This window comes from Passer montanus, unplaced genomic scaffold (genome assembly GCF_014805655.1).
Source record: "Passer montanus isolate IOZ18808 unplaced genomic scaffold, ASM1480565v1 scaffold1, whole genome shotgun sequence".
Taxonomy (NCBI): domain Eukaryota; kingdom Metazoa; phylum Chordata; class Aves; order Passeriformes; family Passeridae; genus Passer; species Passer montanus.
Window position 1 is genome coordinate 15,015,974 of NW_024356504.1, and position 22,888 is coordinate 15,038,861.

The 22,888-nt window shown below is 41.9% G+C and overlaps 1 protein-coding gene across 1 annotated transcript in view; it reads right to left on the bottom strand.

Moving 5' to 3' along the window:
* Nucleotides 1–15,924, bottom strand: part of GYPC (glycophorin C (Gerbich blood group)) — a 33,381-nt gene extending 17,457 nt beyond the window's left edge. Inside the window, exon 1 of the mRNA XM_039722458.1 lies at nucleotides 15,733–15,924. Within this exon, the coding sequence (XP_039578392.1) occupies nucleotides 15,733–15,766 (34 nt within the window). The 5' untranslated portion in view covers nucleotides 15,767–15,924. The remainder of the gene's footprint in view (nucleotides 1–15,732) is intronic.
* Between the last annotated feature and the right edge of the window lie 6,964 nt (nucleotides 15,925–22,888).

A 22,888-nucleotide genomic window follows, 5' to 3' on the forward strand; every position in this document is an offset into this window, starting at 1 on the left:
TGAACAGAGTTGAGAAATTTTAGCAAAACTTCTTTACCATCTATCATTCATCTGAGCTATTCTAGACAGATTGTGCAATAATTGTTGGGGAAAAAAGGAAAAAGGATCGTTTGTGTATTATTTTTGGACAACTGTCTGGCATTATTAAGAAAATAGCATATTGAACACATTAACAGAGCTAAGCATGAGAAGACCTTCACTGAAATCATATATTGAATGTTTTTCAGCGCAGAATTATATTGTTGTGAAATTCATTAACAGCTTATTGCTAATGTCAAGGACCATGTAGGTGAGAGGCTAATAACCATCCTGATGAGATGTTTGACTGCTGGAAAGGAGTCTGTGTGAGCTCAGCTGTCTCCACAGGTGCTGCAGGAGGATACTGATAGACAGTTGGTTGAGATGGTAGCTGTGTGTCTCTTCCAACTGGAGCTATTCTGTTCTGTTCTGTTCTGACACGCCTTCTTGCAAGAAGATCTATTCAGCCTGCCCACAGTGTTGTGAATCCTGGGGTATGGTGTGGGAATTTCCTTCCCATCAACCAATAAGCAAAGTTAAAATAGCTTAAAGAAGCCTAGATTTCTGGAGTCTATAATTAGGGAAAATAAATCCCAAACATTATTGTTAGCACTGCTTAACCATCACTTTCCAAAGCTTGTGTTGAGGGATTAACCTTGCTATGAGGTAGTGAGACCCATTTTTTTTTTTTGCAGAGCTCTCAACATGCGCTGGTCAGAAGGGCCTGATATCTCCTATAGGTGCTTAAATGGGGTCTTACCCTCTGTGTTTTGCCTGTTAAGTTGGGAGTCATGTTTATGGAAGAAAACTAATCATGCCAAAACTTGATGCTGCTACCTTCTTAAGTAGAAAAGAACTTCATTTAGTTTAATCTCCCAATAAGGAGTCCTTTTTACTGTTCAGTTGAATGGCTCTCTGTAGACAGTGATGACTTTCATGCAACATAGAAAATTACAATAATTTCTGAGGCTCTTGTTTCTCTTTCAAATCTGTTTGAGACTGGTCAGTGGACTCAAAATTCTTGATGAGAACTAGCAGATGGATGAGCAGATGATTAGGCAAACAGACAGCAGGAACACATAAGATTCATTTCATTAGGAAACTGAACTGAAAACAGAAGTAGCAGTGGGTACTTGGATAGTATTCATATTCTGGTCACCAATTTTAAAAAATGCCATGTTTTTCAAACCATTTCAAAACTTGTAGATTACTAGTTTAAACAGCAAAGGAAAAAACAAAGGAACATTGCTGAGACCTTTTTCCAGCTCCTTTTTTTGTTCAGAATGCTACATTTTTATAGTTTGGACTGTATTTTGAACCTTTAAAGCCAGATTCATCTTGGACAGCCATGGAAATTTCAATGCAGGATTAATGTGTGTCATTAAGCAAAGAAATATGGTCTAGTAGTTTTCAATAGCAACAAATGCTTGCTATGGTACTTCTCTGATCAACATATTTTTCACTCACTGTAAAGCCTTTGGTCTGCTCCAAGTGTATGAAATATCCATGGAGGAAAGCTGATAGTGAATTGTTGTGGTTTGAGCAGGCTAATACATTTCTGCAGCAAAGGGCATTCTTCCTAAACATTTCCCTTCCAAGCAGAAAACCAGCCCACCAAAAGGAAAGCTCCTTCACCCATTTAATATTTACTTATTTACTCATATTTACTGTTTACTTAGAGGGCTATTTACTTACTGGCAAATTGATCCAAATCAATCTGTAGTTTGACTGTCATTAACAGGGAGAGGTTTGCTAGGTGCAGACAGAGAGGGCAAAAACCAGGAATGCTCTTTTGAGTGGCTGAAGTACACCATAAATCTACATACAGGAAAAAGAAGTTCCCCAGAAGAAAAGCATAAAGAGAAAAGCAGCTGTTTAAAGCTGGAGACTTCTTTTCTAGGGTGCTCTGAGCAGAGCAGAGCACTCCAGACATTCAGAGTCCAGTGATTCCTTTGAACTGCAGTAGCTCTAGAAGGCCACGGAAAGAGTTGGGCTTGGTATTTCCTATGTAAGATTACATTGGAATGCACTAAGCAGTCAGACTCCTCTCTCAGCTGTCAGATGGGCAGAGCTGTTACCCTGTGCCATCCTGCACCAGCAGCCAAGGGCTCTGCGGCCAAGCACCAAGCAGCAGTCAGTGCTGGCCCTGCTGGCCCAAAGCAGGGCACTTTCCCAACATACCAAGTGAAACACTGAGTGGTTCACACCCAAGGTGGGATTTGCAAGAGCTCTCACTGCTAAACTGCTTCTAAACTTCTTCTGCTTCCTTTGAAATCGGTTCTCTCACACATTCCACCTGCTCAGTTGGGCCAACAGTGAAAGTTTTGAAAACTCCATTTTATGAGTATGAGAAACATGATAGAACCAAAACAGAAACATAATATATAGCCTCTGTTCACCTTCTCTGCTTTCCAAATTCCTAGTTTAATTCACCAGTTGATGCTGCCTAACAGGTTGCAGAAGTCTGCCTTCTCAAGCAGTCATGAGACAGCCTGCAAATTTCTCAGAGCACTTTCATAATATATCAAAACTATTTACCACTGCCTCCAGAGAAGTATGCTTTGGAACAGTCTCATAAGGTCAAGCTATCCCACTGAAACACCTATTACTATAAAGAGAATGAAAAGAAAAAAATAAAGAAAAATGAACAAGCCAACAGCAGCAGCACAGCCCTGGAAAATATGAAGTCATAAGTAGAGTTCAGCCAGAGCAGACTCCCATTAAATTTTGTTTAAGAGCCAAGTTCCACCCTGAGATATGTGTGAGCTGCAGTTTATTTCAGGGGGAGCTGTGCTGTACTTCATGCCATGGCAGGGCTTGGACACAAGTACGTATCTGTTACAAGAGAGGAGTAAAGCCCACTTCCTTTTTGCATTTTTTTGGTTCTGTCTGTATAGATCAAATAGAAAACTTAAAGGAATGGATAAAACATGCCTCAGGCCCCAGATTTACAGGGCCTCTCTGTCAATTTTAATTCCTTCTTCCACAAGACCTGAATGTCTGCCTTTCTAAATCCACCCAGCTCTTTTCACAAGACACGATAGTTTTCCCCTCTTCCCCTGCTACACCCACGAGTGTTAAACACACAAGCAGGAGCTCTAAGGATTGTCCTTCTAGCTTCTTTGCTCTTGAGAGTCCCTTTAGGAGACAGTCAGCAAGAAGTGCTCCCTAGGAGATGCACAAGCTTTATAAAGAAGGGTCATACACAGCAGTCTGGCTTTAACTCTTTAAGACCTTACACTGGATATTTTTGCCTGAGAAGTAGGAGGCCTGCCTAATGAGGAGGGAAGAAGGGGTGACAGAGATGTTCCCTACCCTGGCTGCATTCCAAGACAGGGGCTAGGCTGACCAGCACCTTTGTGCTGTGCTGGGTTGCACAGCTGGCTTCAGACAAAAGCTTTTATCATTGCTGGGGTGGGCAGCTGCTGCACAGATGGAGGGGACAAAATGATAAAGTCATGGTCACACACCCCTGCAGGCACTGGAGTTACCTGGGAGAACTGGACAGAGGACTTCCCTACTCCCTGCCACCAGCTATGCATTCAGTAATGCTGAGCTTCAAAGGTTGAATTCTTTCAAGTACAAGTTAAAAGATCTCATTCAAAAAGAGCAGCAGACAAGGCTCAGTCCCGCCAAGCGCCAAGTCTGGATGTGAGCAGGAGGTTCAAGTACTTCATATGAGAAACTCTGGTAAATGCAAAAGCTTTTATACCCCAAGGCAACCTTTTAAACACCGAATTACTAATTCTGTCTCAAAACTTTCCCATTCCTTAGATCCCTTGATGGTTGGCCTGTGCTTTAACTCTCCATTAAGCATCTGCTACTGGCTCTAGTGGGTAAGACAGCCCATCAGCTCCATGCAGCACTTCCATGGGCAGAGATTAAAAAGATTTTAAGTCTTGGTTAGTCGAGAAAACCCAGCACCATCAGGATCAAACCCACATTTACCATCACTTGATATGGATTCTGTAGCAGATAGGAATAGGTAGCATTGTCCCTGGGAAAGGAAGTGACTTCTCCTTAATGCTGGTGTAACCTAACACCTGGTGAGGGCTAGGGGAGACACAGGCAGCTCTGGTAATGCTACAGCATCACTTCAGTGTGCAGTGGCAGTGAAACAAAGGACAGGGAAAATTGGTACCAAATCCCATTAGCTAGAAGATGGATTGGAAAAATCCCAGCAAGGCTGGGAAATGGAAAAGACAGATGTGTGTGGCCCTGGAGTCTGGAGAGACATATAACCCTCGGCCACAGCTGACATGCCATGGCTTTGTGTCTGTTAAGGGACAGAGTTTGCATTTCTTGCTACATCTCCTCTCACCTAGGATATTTTCAGCAGAGCGGGGAGTGGGAGGAAATTATCCTCTAAGGGATATGGATGCTCATGTCCACAGACAGCAAGCTGCTGCCCTGAAGTGCCAAGTAGTGGAAAACAAAATCAATTGCAGAGCTGAACACCCACATTTGTCCGTATTTCCCTGGCAAACTTCCCTCAGCCACCCACAAGTCCTGGACCTTGCTCTGAGCTGCAGGGAGCAGGGCATGACTGGGGAGGGCTGATCCCCAGCTTCTTCTCAGGTGGGAGCTGTGAAGGAAGGAAATCACTTGGGTGGAAAAGGGCATGTGCTACCTGTTACGGTTTCCAAGTCTCTTTTTCTCCTTCAATGAGGAAAATATACCCTTCTCTTCTGGAATAAATCACAGACAGAATCTTCAATTACAGAACATGTGTTTTTCCCCCTCCCACATCTCCCCCCAAATGACTACTGCAGTTTCATATCTGACAAAAACAGCCATCCACACCTCCAAAGGGAGGAGTTTGTATTTCTTCTTTTGTCCATCTTCAGCAGCTGCCAGCTCTGCAAGGCCCTGGGGCTGCATCATGATTGAGGTGGGGGGGAAGATTCAGCCAGAGATTTGGTCCTCAAGTCACTTAAAAACAACACGGTGGGAGCAGCAGCATGGAAGTAACACTACTGTCTGTTCTGCTACTGGACTCTGGAGAAAACAGGACACAGGATATGCTTCCTGTCTGGGGAAGGCTTGTAGCAGCCTGGGAAAGAAGGCATGACCTTTTCCTTAAAGGAAATGCAATTCGTGGAGAGGACTAGGGAGGAAAAGTCCAGGCTGCATTTTCTCTTAAAAACAGTGTCATGCAGCTGTACCTCCTCTCACATTCTCCCCTGTGTTTTAAGCTGATCTTTATTTATTAAGCAATGCCACATTTTAAAGGGTTTCATACCTCTCTGCCAACCCATTGTTGCTCCAGTCAGTCATGAACCTTCTGACATAAGTCAGAGGCTGTTACAACCAAAGGTTTCATTCACTGCAAGCAAAGGAAGCCAAAAGAGGTACCTCGAGAGCAGAAGGGCTCAGCTCATGCTCTGTTTCCAGCTCACAAATGGTTATGTCCCCAGGATGCTGAGATTAAGCATCTCACACACAACGTGGGAGGAGGAAGAAGAGTCTTTGTCTCAGATTCACAGATTTTAATGGATTCCAGAAGGGAAATCCTTTACCCAGGAGCAACAGCAAAGTTCAGAGAAATGTAAAACCATTTATCTCCCCAGTTATGTTCCTGACTGCCAAAAGCAGGAGGGGTGATTTACTCCTCCTTGGAACAAAGGATCTCCTATGGATCATTAATCCACAGGGAAAATGAGCTCAGGAGCTGCAGACATCTTTTCTTAATGTGCAAGAACCTTGAATCAGCGGGAAGTTTTCTTTGGGAGCATACAGGATCAGTTTATCTTTATTTGCTCCCCATTACCCCCAGTCTTCAATAGTGTTTCCTACAAGAGGTCTAGTTACCATTCATAAATCACCTTGCCTTCAACAACATCTGTGGTGACAGTAGGCGAGGCTGCTGTGAGCTAAACCAAGGCATTTGAAGCAGAGTAGTATTAAAAACTTAGGATCTGAAATCAGCAAATTCTGATACAAAGTCCAATAAAATCAATATGAGCAATCTCAGGTTCCAGGGTACAAGTATCTCAACGACAGATTTCATCACTGCAATGGCAGCTTGCATTTCCTGAGAAACTCTGCAGAAATGGGAAGGACACAGAAATAGTTGGGTATTTGTTTACAGGCCAGGATCTCATGTGATCTTAGGTGATGAAGTTTTCAAGTTACAGCTAGTGCTGTACAGAAAACATGCACAAAAACTTATGGCAGGAAAGGGGTTAGATCTGGTGGACACCACTTTCTAATATTTTCTCATTTCTTTAGGAGTAATAAAAATAGTCTCATTTTTTCTCACTTTGACTCTGTGAAAGCACCTGAAAATATTTATATAATGTCTCAGTTGCTAAGTGAGCAACATTATAGACTGTGTCTCTCTATATGTACTCACAATATGCAGACATTTACAATATGCCACTGTTGGCATATTGTGGATGGCATTTTATATATTTTACCTCAGAAAAAAAGAAGTGCAGTAGGGAATTACATGTCTGTATTGAAATCTCTCAAGAAGCACTCCATAGTTAGATTTGCCACATAAATCTGGTAAATACACATCCTTGTTGCTGTAAATGACTTACAAGATCAGAAATGTGGCTGAAAGGGAGAACCCAAGCTGGCTGGCATCCTTGGGTTTTATGCTCTCGTGTGTGTCTGCATGTGCACACAGCATCCATTATTTTGGCTTTTTGTCACACAGTTAGGCTTTGACAAATTGAAAAGTATTAAGATTAGAATAATCATGTTTACATGTACTACCACCTGCTACTTCATTTCTTCCACGGTGCTTAAATGTTCAGGCATGTGGCTTTGAAACATGGTACCTTTAATGCACTTAAAAACCCTGCTGGATTTCCAGCTCTCTTTGATCTCCACAGTCTAGAGACTATCTCAGAGAATGCAAATAAATGTGTTTAGGGGAAAAATGTTTTCAAGGAGAAACCCCTAAAGTCCTTCCAGCTTGATATGCATTACCAGTTGATGTCATACCTAAGGTTGCTTTTTGCATTTTATCTTCATGCTTCAGGAGGCTGAAATCTCTATCCAGAATCAGCAACTTGATGAGGTAACTTGGGAAGACAGATGTGGTCAGCACCACATGAACACTGAAATGTCAAATAATTATTTGGTGATTCTTGTTTACAAAAGAGATGGAGGGAGAGATCATTCTGCCCTGAGAAATTTACAGACTAAACAAAGTAAAAAGAATACACTTTTGCAATGAAGAAGACTGGTTTTTGTCAAGAGGAAATGGGAAGGATGTGAGTGAAAAGCTTGCTTCATCATGAGTAGGAACGATACATTAATAGGAGACCTTCAGACAGAAGAAAGACTTCGATAACCAAGGGTATGAAAAACCAGCTTCTTTTGGGGGCTGTACAACACCATTTTTCCATCTCTCACCATGCCAAGTCACCATGTGTCACTACTCTTGTGGTAATGGCTTGGAATTGTAGTAATTTCAAATTATTTCCTACACAGCAAACACAAATCAGATTGGGTTCTTGGGTCAGGGTGTTGGGATGGTTGACTTGGTAAGAGGTGTTGTGAGGAACCAGATCCATTCAGTTATAGAAAAGGTAAGAGAGAAGGGTATTTTTCACTTTTTAAAGGATGTTTGTGGGTCTAGTCACTTCCTATTGCAGTAGCTTGTAGGGATGATGAGTAGACAGCTCTTAGTGGGAGATGGTAAAGTGCCAAAGCAATTAGCAAGGTTTCAAAATAATTAATTTCTTCACATTAGGTGGACACAGCCTTCACAAGAAGAACCTACCAAGCACCTTTTGAATCATATAATCATGGAAGGGGTTGGGTTGGAAGGGACCTTGTCGCTACAGGACGACAGGACCTTAAAGAGCATCTGTTTCTAACCACACCCTCAGGGTCAGCAACATCTTCCACTAGAACACGTTGCTCAAAGTCCCAGCCAACCTGGCCCTCTTCTCCTTGAACTGGTGGTGTTCTTCCTGGCTTTGGTGATGTTAGCAGAAGTTGTTCACTCCGCTCTTCTTCGACTGGAGCAGGGATAGGTTGAGTAACAGGAAAAGTGACAGTGTTAAGAGCACGCTGTTTGGTTTTGCAAAAGAGTGAAAATCCCCTTTTTCCCCAGAGCAAACGGGAACTGGGACTTGGTTCCCAACTGCAGATTTTTTCCTGGTGTACTCAACATGTTATTCAGTGTTTTTTGTAGAGAGAGATACAGCCTAATTTTGTGTATAGCTCCTATTTCCACCAAGAGCTTAATTGCCATTAGTGACTGGTAACATAGCTTCTTTAAACCAAAAAAAGAGGTCCCTATGAGCTCAGTGTGGGGAAAACTGGATTTTTTTCCAATAGAGTCCAAAAATCAAAGGCTGTTGACGTAATTATGGAAATTCAAGAGAGACAGACAATAATCATCTCTCCCAATCATGCGATTCGGAATGTAAAAAGCATGTCCCAGTTGTAAATAAAAATTTCTATGTGATGAGAGGAAAGATCTGGAGAGGGGAGGTGTTGTTTCATAGCAAGCTGTGAAGATGAGAGAGCAAAGAGAAATCAACAGAGAAGAGGGAGAGCGGAAGAGAGGGCAACACCCAAAGGAAACAAACCTCAGCCCAGATGGTGACAGGGAAAGATCTATGTTTTCCTGACCTGTTCTTTTCTTCCTTCCCACTGGCAGCACTGTGGAAGGTCCTTGAGAGAAGGGGGAAATGGCATTTAACAGCTGGGACCTGTGTCTCTCATATGTTCAGAGATGGCCATTTACGTGTGGGCTAAGAAAGGGACAGACAAGTAGGATTAGGAGGTGCAGAGGATAGCTGAACTAAACATGAGAGGGCAGGTGTGATAGAGGCCACAGATGCATCAAGGATTTGATTTCCTTCTTGCTCTGTTGGATGGGACTGGGAGTGTGCTTATTACACTTGTATGAACCATTGACAGTTAGAAGAGCAAACTCAGCTAGCTCATGAGTGCTGGTTATAAAGTTCCAGGAAATAAAAAGACTACACTATTTCATAATAAATTGGTAAACTTCTAGCCCTAATACATGCTAAGAAAATCCTGAAAGCAGAATTCAACAATATATTCTAGAAGACAGAAAAAAAATACAAAAATCCAGCATGTAATTTTAAACATCAGAATTTTTGAAAATGTACACAAGTTTCCTGAACTCTTGGATGACTACAGTTTTATGGTAATTCTTCACCACACACTAGAAATAATTTTTCCCTCTACTCATTCATACAGGTAACTCTTTAATCACTTGTGTTTAACTGATTTGTTATTTGTCTGGTTTTGTCTATTTGTCTCAAAGGATTGTTTGGTTCATCTAAAGTCAGCCATGAAGACCTGCTTTTTCATCCCTTCTTAAGTGACTGAAATTTTTGAAACATCCAATTAGCAGACATGAAGCATCTTACTATTGTCTTAGTAAGAACGCTTTTCAAAGAAAATAAGATGAACAGAGAAGTTTGCCTACAGAAAAAAAAAGTTAAACTGGAATAACAATTCTGTAAAATCTCTTCCACCATAAATTAATCTTCTCAAGTGTTTGAGGGGGTCACAGAATTATATAATACAACTGAATCGATTCTTGAATAAATATTTTGTTTCCAAAGGAGGGTAGTTAATAACTTTAATTTTGGTATGAATATACTAATATGATCAGCATTTCTAGATTACTGTCCTAAAGATGCAGCTACCAAATTCTCCCAGCACAGATGAGCTAGAACAAGAATATAAACCTGAAGAAATAAAGCCATATAAGTAGTGGAAAGGATGGTGGATATAAATACACGTCTTTGTATATGTATGCATACAGATATAAGGTATATTGTATATACATACACTCTGGCTGTGTATATATCTGTGAACAGATAGAATTCAAGCTCATTTTCTAGGTTTGGTGTTACTGAAAGAATCTCTGCTCACAACTGTAAACACCTACACATATGTAATGATTTGATGTCTGTTTCTGTATGGCTGTGAACTAGTCACACATGTCCTGTATGATGTGGACTGTCTCATAAAACTAGGTATTTTAAACATGTAGTCCCCAGTAAAATAGGCATTTATCACTCACAATAACAAAGAACTGTCTCAGGGTGTGTTCAAATGCCCCCCTGCAACTTACTGATAAAAAGCTTAACTCAGTTTCAGGGCTTATCTGGAGAAAAAAGAGGTAGAGACCCTCATGAAATAACTGAATTCTTTTTTCCCTCTTAAGATGAAAAAGAGAGGCAGAGGAAAGGAAAGAAAAATCACTTTAAAACTCTAATGCAGCAGAACAAGTTTAACCCATTGAGATTTTTAGTGAAGTTTTCTGCTTCATCAGGAAGAACCCTGTGGTGAAACATATGTCAGAAGAGAAGAAGATATGAGAAACTGGCGTCCTTTGCATATGAGATGATTAATTAAGAGGAAAATCACTTAGCCAGCTGTCTCATTGGTGAAACTACACGTGCAAGGTACATCTGCAATAAGGGATCAGTTTAGCACAGGCAGTGCATTTGATTTCCATGCTAACATAGCAGAGATAGGAATCTGGTGTGAATTAGATTGTGCTGACTCTTCAAGAAACAGGGGAGTCCAGATCTTATTTCAGCCTCAAATTATGAGCTGCATGTCTGTAGCATTGTAGCATTGCAGTGTTGGTACTTGATGCAGTTATCAGTTACAAATAAATTATCCAGAGAAGAGAGGCCTTTCCTCCATTTGTGTTCATAAATTGTGGGCAAACAAAGCCTGATTTCTCCAAGTGACACTTTTCTCCATTCTCCAAGTAATTTTTCAGAACGCTTAGCAGATGGTGAATTTTTTATCTACTCATAACTGGGGTAATGCTGTCAAATTCATCTGACTAAGAAAATTAAGGAAGTTAAACACAATTGTCTGCTGCCCGAATCCTTGCCCTCCTAAGGTGTTTCTATATTCTTGTCACTGTGGCATCTGGGTTTTTAGTGCATTTTTTATCACAACTCAAATGTGAAGCAAAAAATTGTAAACAGACCTCCTACTCATGTCAAATGCTGTTTTCAAAAGTTTTCTGATCTTTCTGTGGGAAACAAGCAGGCCAGTTGCTAAATAACGTCTATGTTTTTTTTCCTGAGCATGCATTACAGAATTAGGCAGTGGGAAGCAAAGTGCTGCTGCAACAGTGATTCTACTGGAATCAAACCAACTTCTACCTCCCCAGCTTTTCTCAGCTAAAAGCTGCCTCACCAGCAGTGTCCATGGAGAGCAATAATTTCTCTCCAACCTGTAATCTCTCCTCTTTACCAGCCTTTTGAAGAAGAGGTGACTGTACAGCACCTAGCACAATCAGGTCCCTCTGTTGGCTTGAATTTCTCTATGCTATATGAATACTGATCCCTCTCCAACAATAGAGGCAGGCACTGCACAGAGAACACACACAAACAGACTTTCATTAGACAATGCAGTCCTGAAAGCCTGTTTTACAAAAGACTTTGCTGATTGGACTCAGCCATTTGAACAGCTATGCATACAGGGTATATTACACAAGAGCCTAGAAAGAAAGGTGCAGCAGTATCAGCAATGAGATGCAGACACTGCATAATTCCATAATATTAACAGGCTTAAGCACACAACTAGCCACAACCTGAATCTTTAACATCTACTGTGTATTTTTTTTTAATGATGGCCAGCAATGCTGAAAATTGTGTATTTTAAAACAGCAGACTCCTATTTGGGTTGACATCCTCCCTATTCTCTCCAGCTCAGTCGTTTGCCAACATTTCTACTGTTAATTACTGAAATTTTAGGTGCATTCTGAGCCTTTCAATTCCCAGACTTTCACATAAATATGCCAGACAAAAAGGGTGTCAGGAGAACCCTGGGGTATAAAGCCAAATTTTCCAATTCACATGCACAGTGGTGGCAAACAAACATATGAGCAGAGACATTAAATTTCCATCAATGCTTGTAGGATATGTTTTGAGATTTCTGTGCTAAAAATGAGAGGTTATTATAATCTGTAGGTTTCCTTGTGTATAAATGCTCACAGGTTCACCAGTGAAGACAAGATTTTCATAATCAATAGCCTCTGTTTTTGTTTATCACTTACTGTCACAGGCAAACACTTCTGTTGATTAAGGGCAATGAAATCACATATATTGCCAAGGTGTGAATAACATGATTAAAAACCTGAAGGGTTCATTCAAGGCTTTTCATAAGCCCTGTGTGAAAGGCAAGTGGTATTACTCCAGGAACATACAAAACAACCAGTCTGCAGCCCCAAAAATATATTTCATTATGAGTTGAAGATGTAGCAAGGCTGTTCACATTCACGGCCAGAAGTCACTCTGCCTTTATCTGAGGCCACCTTGGCAAGGTCTCAGCCTCTCTGAGGGGACAGATACATCTGTGACTCATTTTGCCTGAAGCTCTGTCCCTGGGGCAGGTGGAGAAGCTTGGGCTGATGGAGCCAAGACCTCCTGCTTGTAGAACAGAGGCAGCACGGAACTCTGCTCCCCTGAGCAGGGCAGAGCCTGGGTTACTGCTGGAGGATGGCTGGCAATGTAGAGGGAGTGCATACAGCTCAAGGAGGCTTTGCTTCACCCTCTTCCTCCCCCTCTTCCTCCCTCTGCAGCTGGGGCATGGCCTGAGGACCAGCCTTACTTCTTGGTTTCCTTTTGGGCCAATTCTTCTGCACTGCACACATCACACTGCTTCCCTATCCCCCCAGGAAGAGGACCTTATCTGTTGAAGGGTGATGAGGAAGAAAAGCTTTCACAAACTGTTCTCCCTAACCACTAACTCCTTTGATAGCTGGCATTTGGAGTATAAGAGACCCCAGATAAACATTCCCAGCCTGCTGGGTACAGATGAAATCCTGTAAATTGCAGAACACCTTCTCCAAAGGGGTGACCACCTCTGACCCATAAAGACGGTGTTGCACAGATCACTGCCTCCCCAGGTTGAACCTTTGACTTGGTGACGTTTATTGTCCTAATCCTTCACCTCATTTGAGCTGTCCCACTGCCTCAAAATAGGGTCACTGCAGTCTAACAGGAAGAGGGCAAAAGCTGCCAGCTGAACTGAGACTGCCAAACCTGTGGAGTTCCTCAGGTTTCATAGTTAAGTCAGGCAGCTACTGCTTGTACATGTGAGCAGGAAGCAAATGCATCACAGAGTTACTGCCTCTCTCACCTCTGTTATGTGTACAGAGAGCCCACTCAGATATCTGGGGGATATCTGAGCTGGGCATGGGAAGTGCCCAAGGTGAGATGGTGGGGCATTCCCATATAGGAGCAGAATACATTTACAAATTACACAAAGTTGAATATTTAAAATCTGAAACAGTATGTGATCCCCCCCTGGATTGACAAGATGATACTGCATTTATAGAATGAATAAAATTCCTTATCAGCCATGGGTGAATACAAGGAGATAAGCAAAGTACATGAGAAATTAGGGAACTTAACACTGTTCAGTTTACATCAGTTGGCATCTGCTCTGTGGTCTCACCTGCAGGTATTCAGCAAAGAATTCCTATGTTCAGTATATGTACCAAAAATTTTTGATGACTATTTTAAGCATTCTCACACCCATCTCAAAGATTTTCACTGTGGTTATGAAGCAAATTTGTTTTCCCAATTATTCTGCCTCTCTGGCAAACATCTGCTGTCCATGCTGCGCAGTGCCTGTCAATACACTGAACTTTCAATTGTTTCTTGTCTTGTTTCTTGCAAAATTAGCAGGAATTTTGCTAGGAAGTAAGACCCTTTTCCCAAAGACCTTCCCTCAAAACTTCAACCATTATCAATGCACCAAAGAAGCATTATACAGAAATATGGTACTATCAGACTTCCCTTTAACTTTTGTTCCTAATCTATACATTTCATCCACCTAATTAAAACAAAACAAAACAAAACAAACAAAAACAAACAAACAAAAACAAACAAAACCAAAACCAAAACCTCAAAACCAAAACCCCCAACCAAAGACAATATATCATTACTATTTTTCAGCCAGAATACTCCTAGTTGGATTGCAAGCAATTTATTTTCATGGGGGGAATCCCCAACCAAAGACAATATATAATGACTATTTTTCAGCCAGAATACTCCTAGTTGGATTGCAAGCAATTTATTTTCATGGGGGGAATCATATGATCTTAAAATAGTTCAAGTTGAGGATTCCTGTCCACATATTGGAAAAAACCCCAGGAGACCCTGATGCATTTGTCTTTTTTCATTATGAGCAGACAAAAGGCCCCAAGGGGCATTAACTCCTCATCTGGTTTCCCCCTAGGACCTTCTGTGGGGTCTGACAACCTGGGTCTGCCAGAGAGGTTGTTTATAATGTATTCAGAACTGTAGAGCCGGTCCTGGATGTGTCACTTGGCCAAGCCTGTCACTAAATATACAAGATTGGGTCTGGACCCTTGTTGATATTTCACAATACACAAGAAGAACCTCAGTGAGTCATGACCACCCTCCTGGACATGCTTGGAGAGCACCAAGAGCAGTAATTTATGCAAGCTGTGCCAAACACGAGCTCTCAGAATGCTGAATTAGCCTTCCTGTATCTTTCCTGGCTATAACAGAAAACAAGCTGCAATAGAAAACAAGCTATAATATTCTAAACTGCAGAATAAAGTAGAATAAAATATAAAGGTAACATCTAATCTTTCTTGTTGGTTAGAATCTGCAAAAAGGACTAAAGGGTAACTAGAAATTGCTGGTTGAGATTCCAGAGATTCTGTTTGCTGTGTCTTTTCTGCTGGATCAGGCTGCCTCATTCAAAGCTTGGGAAACATTGTCAGTGTCTACAGCCATACAGAACAAATATCCTTACAGCAGTATCTGGATCAAACCCTGAAATGCAGGCTGCTCCCAGCAGAGCTGTCTGTACTTTCTGCCTTCATTCCTGATGCCATGGTCTGATAAACAATTCTTCTATTGGCAGTTTATTTATTAAAAATAAAACAAAAGTACTTTCTTGAATTAAAAGAAGAAAGATCACACTAAAGCCATAAGAAAAAAAAAAATATATATATTGCAGCACCAAAAACTCAAGAGCTTTTTGCAGCTCATCAAATCATAATCCACCCCCTTCCCTTCACCTTTCTTTTTAATGCTGTCCCAAAATGAGCACTACCATAGTGCAGCTGAGCCTCTGTGCTCACTTGACTGTTCGGGCCAAATTCTCTCTTTTAAAATTTACAGAAATATGCAGAGTTACACAAACAGAGGACTTGCCCTCCTGTACCCTCTCTTGCTGAAAAACCAATTTGCCTGCCCTTAAGCCCATGTTTCTAAATTTCCAGGAGCAGAAACACATTGTGGCTTTAAATATAGACTGTCAGTTTGTGGCTTGAGTCTCATGTTACACACAGACAGCTTGAGACTCTAAAGGCAAGCTGGGCAGCACCATTACTATCTCAGAAAAGCGTCAGTACGCTTTCAAAATGCTCTATAACTTAATTCCGGAAGGCGGGGGGAGGGAAAAACACTCAAATGAAACTTTTCTAAGCTGGGGTTTAGGCGGAAGCGTCCCTAACTTTGCTTGGACCTATTCAGGAGGCAGAGTTTGCAGAGCCTGTTTCAGTCCTTCCCGCACACACAAACACAAAGAATTAAGAAAGAAAACAGCTTCTTCCCAACTTTTTTCCTTCAAGATTAGTCTCAGGCATTCCTTATTTTTTCCTCCCCATATGAAATGCATTAGACAATCTGTTCCTTAAGCGAGGAACTGATAAATCCACTCTTATTGTAAGGGGGGAGGGGGGGTAAGGGTACTCACGTGGTTGAGATGTCGCATTGTTTTGGGAACTCATAATTTACGCCTTTGAAAAATGCCTTATTTGTGTTGACAGCCTCTCTTCCCTGCTCAGAACTGACGGCGGGATTGAACAGAACAGCTGGAAGAACCCAGGAAAATGCTCCTCTTGTTCGGGCTCTCCTTGCCTGGCTCCTGACCCCTTTACAACTGGAAAAGGAAACAGCACATGTGTCATTCTCTTTTGCCTGTGTAGCTCACATGAGCGGGGAGGGGCACCCATTTGCAGATAGCAGTAACTGTATTCAAGTTTTGCAAGTTGGATGTATTCCACCCCTTTGCTTTTACTAGCCAGCAACCAGTGGAAAGAAAATGCTCTTTTCATTCTTAGCCAAATCTAGACACACCTATTAAATCCACTTCCCAAACCCCTATCCACTGCTGTTGATGTTATTTCTTTTAAGTGCAAAACTTGCTGCTGACTCCTTTTCCTAAAATGTCCACCATTAGTGGGTAAGATTGAAAGTAAGACTTTCAAATTTTGTTGCTCATCATCCCCCTTAACCCTCTCAGTCTGACTGATTCTGTCCTTTTAACAGGTGAAAATTGAGGATGGCATTTACTGGGTCAAAGTAGTTACGTCAGCATATACCATGAATCTACACTGTGCTCAAAACAAGGAGGAACCTGTGGCTACAGCACAGGCTGAGACACAAGCAACTCCAGTCATGGCTCTGACACAGGCTTCCTATGGCACCTTTGGCAAAACATTTAATCTCTGCTCCAGTTTGCCATTGGTGTAATAAAGATGAGACCTGGTTTCTCCCTAGTCTTTTTATTTTTATTTTGTACAGGCAGGTGTTATTTGTAAATAAGATGTATTTATTGGGCTGCAGAGGTTAATTTGTGTAGTCCACTGCAAGTTTTTCAGCCTGGACTAGGGTGCCAGCTGCCTTGTTTATATAGCTGCCTTTTAAAGCTATCTGTTTGGCTGTCTGCATGCTGTGCTGCAGTCAGTGGCATGTACTCACTGTAAGTGTGCATACACGGCCTGTCTGTAGCTGACATGGACTAGGACTCCTAGGTTATTGCAGAACACAAGCAATTTTTAACGCACATGCTTTAAACACTGAGGAGAGTAGACAAAGTTTCCATTTTCCTGGTGTCTGTTATGGAGTCAGGATGAATTAACAGCCTGCCTGTGACAGCAGAAACACAGTCACCATCAGGATGGAAGTGGAAAAAAACAGAGTAATGAAATTCAGACTGGGACCATCCTGTTTTGCAAAATTGTCACAGGATATTTCTGTGAAATCGTCTCAGTGACCTCCTACAAGAAACCAGTGCCGTGAACTTGGCTCACAATATTTATTTAACAGCTATAGGATGGAAAGAACAGTGACTTATTTACATGCCGACAGCAACTAACAGCTTGTTTGTGAACATGGATGCAGTAAATGACTTTAGTCAGCATTTCCACACTCTGGGCTCGTGGTAGAGATCTCTGGAACATTTAGTGATAGAGCAAAGCAAGGCACAAAACAAAGACAGGGAAATAATAGGAAAAACTCCTGACGTTGCTGCACTGGCTTCAGCTCCATAGTGTGACATTCATTTGCACTTGATATCTTCTCTATGAAAATACTGATGGGTATGTTTTTGATTACTGCTTCTTCTGTGTAAGGAATACCATGTGCAGAGGTAAAATAGGGGCTTTCTGTTCTAAGTCATGAGAATTGTTTTCATCTGAAGTTTTTGCATTTAAATCTTTCATCATCATGATCAAGGACAAGTTGGGTGGCCTTGGAGCAACTGGTCTAGTGTAAGATGTCAGGAGGGTTGTAACTAGATGATCTAACCCAAACCATTGTATGATGCTGTGATCCCTAAGAAATTTCAGAACTTCTGTTGAGGAAAGATTCCCTAGCTGCTGCAGATGATGTGAAGTATGGTGGTCATGATGGCTTTATGTTACAGCCAGTGGTCTGGACTGTCTTAGGAATTTTATGACAAACTACTCAAAATGGCATGCACAGTTAGATCCTGGTGCTCAACCCCTCTGCATCTGTGCAACACTTCCTGCATCTGCCTGTGTTCTTATTAAAGCTGCTCTCCCCCCCACCAAAATCACTGGAAGAGTTATACTCAAGTTATGTAGGAGGATTCTGGCAGATCCAAACTCACATGGGAAAGTCCCCTTTAATGTGTTATCTTCACTTTTCTTGGTACTTCTGTCTTTGCTTATTGAATAGATTGGGGTTCCCAGAAATCAGAGAGCCATTTCCCAAGGCTGTTTGCACTCAAACAGGCCATTAAAGTGACCTGCCTGACCTTTTCCACTCATCATTAATGGGAAATATGTGATGTTGTCAAGGGAAGCCCCATGCAGCCCAGCATGCTTCCAGGAGAGCCTGAGACTGGGCACTGAACAAAAAGCATCTCAGTGCTCTCAGCCAACTGATCACGTGGGACAGGAGGCAACAAAGGAACCCAGAGCAAAAGATGGGAATAGAGTGCTGGTGGGGAAAATGTGTGATTAATCATTAATTTTCAATTTGAACTCTCTCTGAATCTTTAAATAGCAGTTGCTTCTGGCAAAAAAACCAAAAGCTCCCCAAAAGGGTTAAAAGGACAAGATAACAGAAGGGTATCTGAAAGTAATTTTTGTCTGAGGATTGTGGCATTCATACAGGATTTACCAGGTCTGTGGGATAACATAGGTATGTTAGGAAATCTGTGTCAGCTCTGTGGTTTTCATAAGCCAATTACTTGATCTTGAGGCCGTAGTGTTCCCATTAACCTACAGAAGAAGTATTGCTTTCCTGCCCTGGTGAATACTTTTGCATCTCCAGCCTTTGAAAGAGTCTTTTTCTGAGTATTGAAATGAAAATTCCCTTTTTTTCTCAGTAGTGCTTTCAGATGTGACAGCACTTTCAGGTCCAAGAGTGTTAGCTCAGAAGTGGGACCTCTTTTGCCTCCGATACTGCAATTTATCCTACTCCTCCTAAGCAGAGCTATGTAGTGAATGCATGGTCAGGCCCACATAGTTGTTCTCTTTGATGCTATCTTGCTCCAAGATAAATGATATTTCACAGTCATTCAGGCTTGGCAAGCTGATGCTGCATGCTGCAGCTGTTGTTCCCAACAGGAAGGGGGGGTTTAGGCTGCACTTGGAGGAAAATAAATAAATAAAACAAAGGAAGGAGGCTCTCTCCAGGAAGTTATGCTTTGCAACAACAGGACATCACACTAGAAACCCCTCTCTCTGATGGATTTTCATGGCAAAACATAATGCAAAAATCTGTAATCTGTATCTTATAAGGAAATGGCAAGATTGAAAGAGGCTGAGTGGACAGCTATCAATAATGTCCTTCACTGCCCACCCTGCACAGCCTGCAAGCTTCAGAGAAGGTGTTTGGATCCACCATCTGGACATTTGAGGAGAAGAGGTAGCAGCAGCTGTGCCTGGCTGTGAGTTCAAGGTGGGCTTTGTGGCAGCACTGGTGGACACATTCAGATGAACCAGAGGCTCAGTGTCCCACTGGGCTGGATGCCATGGTCACCTGGCCAGCTGGCAGGAGAGGTGGTGTTGGCTTCCTCCTCTGCTTTGCTGGCTACACACCTCAGGCTGTCTTAAACCTGCCAAGCTGCTGATCTGGGTGAGGTTGGGTGGAATCCCAAATTTTGAAGACATTGTGCAGGTCAAGCACAAGCAGAGATTTAACTGCTAGGCTGAATCCTGAAGGAGAGATTCTTCACAGGAAAGCATTTGGCTCTGGACATCCCATGAAATAATATTTTCTACTGATTATCTTCCTTTCCATCTCTGTAAGGAATAATAGTTTATTTATTTGTTAACTTGTGTGAGGGGTTTTCCCTCCACCTTGTTTCCTTTCTGTTTCCCTTTTTTTTTTTCTTTTATTTTTTTTTTCTGAAGGGGCAAGGAATATTTGCCACAGACGGTGTGGACCATCTCAGACCTGGTGTAAAGTCATGGAGAATGAAACCTTTGTGATGCAAAAGGGATCAATATAGACTTATTACCCAGGATGGACTGTGATGCTGATATAACTCATGTTTTGTGTGGCACCTATGCAGCCTGTGACTTTAAGTGCAACAAGATTGTGAAATACTTGGAACACAGAGGAGGAATTTTCTGTCTGCATTCATAACACTGAACTAGTTCTTGACCCTCATACAAGGCCAGAAGAGAAGAGTTTACCCTGGAGATAAGAGATCAACTCTCCTTCCTACTTTGCATCCCAAGCATTTGTCTTTATTTTTACCACTCCCCTGACTTCTGCTTGAACCTTTGGAATATATTCTTATCCCTGGAACATGTATATCCCCTGCTTCACCTTATTGCACAATTATTTGCAGATAAAGGATGTAGTGTGCCTGTTTGTGTTTAAGGTTCCCACTTAATCTGTTCGTTTATTTGGGCCAAACTCTTTTCCGTATGTATCTGTACTCAGGGGAACTTCCAGTGTCACTACAATGCAAATATTTTTCAAAATGTGCCATCTTTCTGTGAAATGGAAATATGAGGAAGTTCTATATCTTCCCTGTAGCCTGGTGCTTGGCTTTCCGTGAACTGTGGTTCATTTAATGACCTTAGAGGGAAGATGTGTAAGGTCAGGAGTTCAGTGGACAGTGGTGCAGTGTGTCTGTAACTCTATGAACTGTGGTTCATTTAATGACACCATAGAGGGAAGATGTGTAAGGTCAGGAGTTCAGTGGACAGTGGTGCAGTGTGTCTGTAACTCTATAGTGTCATCATGTCCAAAGGTCACACAGAATGTCTTAAAGCCACTGCCTCCTTTCCAATCTAATTTCCAACACCACTGGAAAGCACATCTGCTCAGACTCTAGACCAGTCAACAGGATGTTGACATGCAGTTTGATAGTGCATATTTGGAACAGTGGTAATGTCATCTGGGTAGATGTGGAGAGGGTGAATCATACTATCAGCTCTTGCTCAGTTAAGAAATCAGAGCAGGATTTGGCACATGGATTTCTCATAACAAAAGGACACAATGGTAAATAAAGTGAATCATTCTGCAATTAAAACAAAAGGGAAGACTTGCTCACACAAAGCAGAATTAAACACTGAATGTCATAATTCCTGGAGGATCTGGTGTAGTTGTACCTTCAGTTTGACTGAAAACCTTTACTCTTCCCTGCACAGATGTGACTGTGTTACTGCAGCATAATTTCAATAAGTTGGGTTTTTTAGTTGCTGCATATTAGAGAGTGTCTAAAGGAGGGCAGCCAAGATGGTGAAGGGCTTCGAGGGGAAGCCGAGTGAGGAGTGGCCGAGGTCACTTGGTCTGTTCAGCCTGGAGAAGAGGAGACTGCAGGGAGACCTCAGTGCAGTTACAACTTCTAGTGAGGGGAAGAGGAGGGTTAGGCACTGATCACTCTGCAGTGACCTGTGACAGAACCCAAGGGAATGGCCTGAAGCTGTGTCAGGGGAGGTTTAGGCTGGATATTAGAGAAAGGTTCTTCACCCAGAGGGTGGCTGGGCACTGAAACAGGCTAGCTAGGAAAGCACTTACAGCACCAGCCTGACAGAGTTCAGGGAGCATTTGGACAATGCTCTTGGGCACATGGTGTGACTCTTGGGGATGCTCAGGAGTTGGTCTTGATGATCCTTCCAACTCAGCATACTCTGTGATTCTGGGATAACTCCGAAGTGGCCAGAAAATTGAAGGTCAAGAGTTCTGATGATTGTGGAGCCTGCTGTGTTTTGTTACCTAAGCATTAAATTTTACTTTTGTGGCTATTTAAGTGCAGGTGAAAATCCTCTCAGAGGTTGTTAGTACAGCACCTGGCCTGTCCTTATGTAATGTAATGATGGCCTTGTCTCAGCCTGAGCTCTCTGGGAGATTGGATCTCATGTACTTTTAGCAAGGGCTTCTGCCTCTTTTCTACCCTTTTCTAGCCTGGATGTATCAGGCACAGAGGTGATACATCCAAAGCAGAGATCTTTCTAATCACACTAATGCTTCAGCCAAAGCAGTAACTGGATTACATCCAACAAAGGTGTTGGATAAGGGTGTGTGCTTAAAATCCATTCCTGAGTCTGCTTCCCCCCTTGCAGCAACACTTGGCCAAACAGACTCAGCTGGATTGGCTGATGGTATTTCCTAAAATATAATAACACTGAGGCATTTGCTCTTTTAGCCTGCATGTACTATTCTCTCCAGAGAAAAAGGCATCAGTTTAAGATTACTTTCTTCTATAAGTGCAAGAACAAAATCACGTGCTTCTCTTCAGAGATACTTCAGTGAAGTTTAGGTTTCAACCCACTATCTGAGCACAAAGCTGGCGTGTGGTAAAATCACAGTTACACTGAATGAAACTAGGGCTCCATAAGGATGTGTGTGATGGCCCCAAGACCCTGTTGCTTAGCACTGCTCCTATCACTGCTTTAAAAATAACTCTGCAAAATTCTTAGCCCAAGGGAGGCTTGAACTTAATTTTTCTCATAAATAATGTGACTTGAGTTGGTTTAATTTTAAAAGAACCTTAAACTTCAATATTTTTTTCTTTCATTCCGAAACTTGTTTGAACTGTCATGAGGATGTTTGTGTTTACTGACTTAGGTTGCTTCCTTTGTTAAGTGATTAGTTAAATAACTAGAAGATGCAGTCAGCAATCCTAATGGAGTTCATTAGAATCCCACAAATAACTTGGCACTGTGGCAGGGAAGAAAGGGTTTACAAGAGATTAGAATAGACCTTAGTCCCCCCAAGGTCCCTCAGGGAGTGTTCTCCTCTGCTTCCTCACTGTAACACTTGCAAATCCTTAGGCTCTTGGAGATAATTCCCAAAGTGGCAAGTGGTTATCATATCCTGCATGCAGAGCATCAGTACTTTTATGTTGGTAGTGTTGGTTTGGATTTTTCTGTTAGTTTGTTTTGGTGGTGTTTTTTGTTTGGTTGATTTTTTTTTTTAATGGCAGCTGTTTTTTGTTTGTTTTGTTGTCTTTTAAATCTTACTTTAAACTACACATAAAATGCCACTGGTATAGGATCCACAGAGCCCTGGGGTAAACTTCCAGCTAGAGTAGAAATAATTTTTTGTTTTCCGTTTGCCCCTGCTAAATGGGTGGTTGTACTTCTCTCAAATAATAAAATATTAATGTCACTGAAGTGAGGTTCCTAAGCCACTGATAA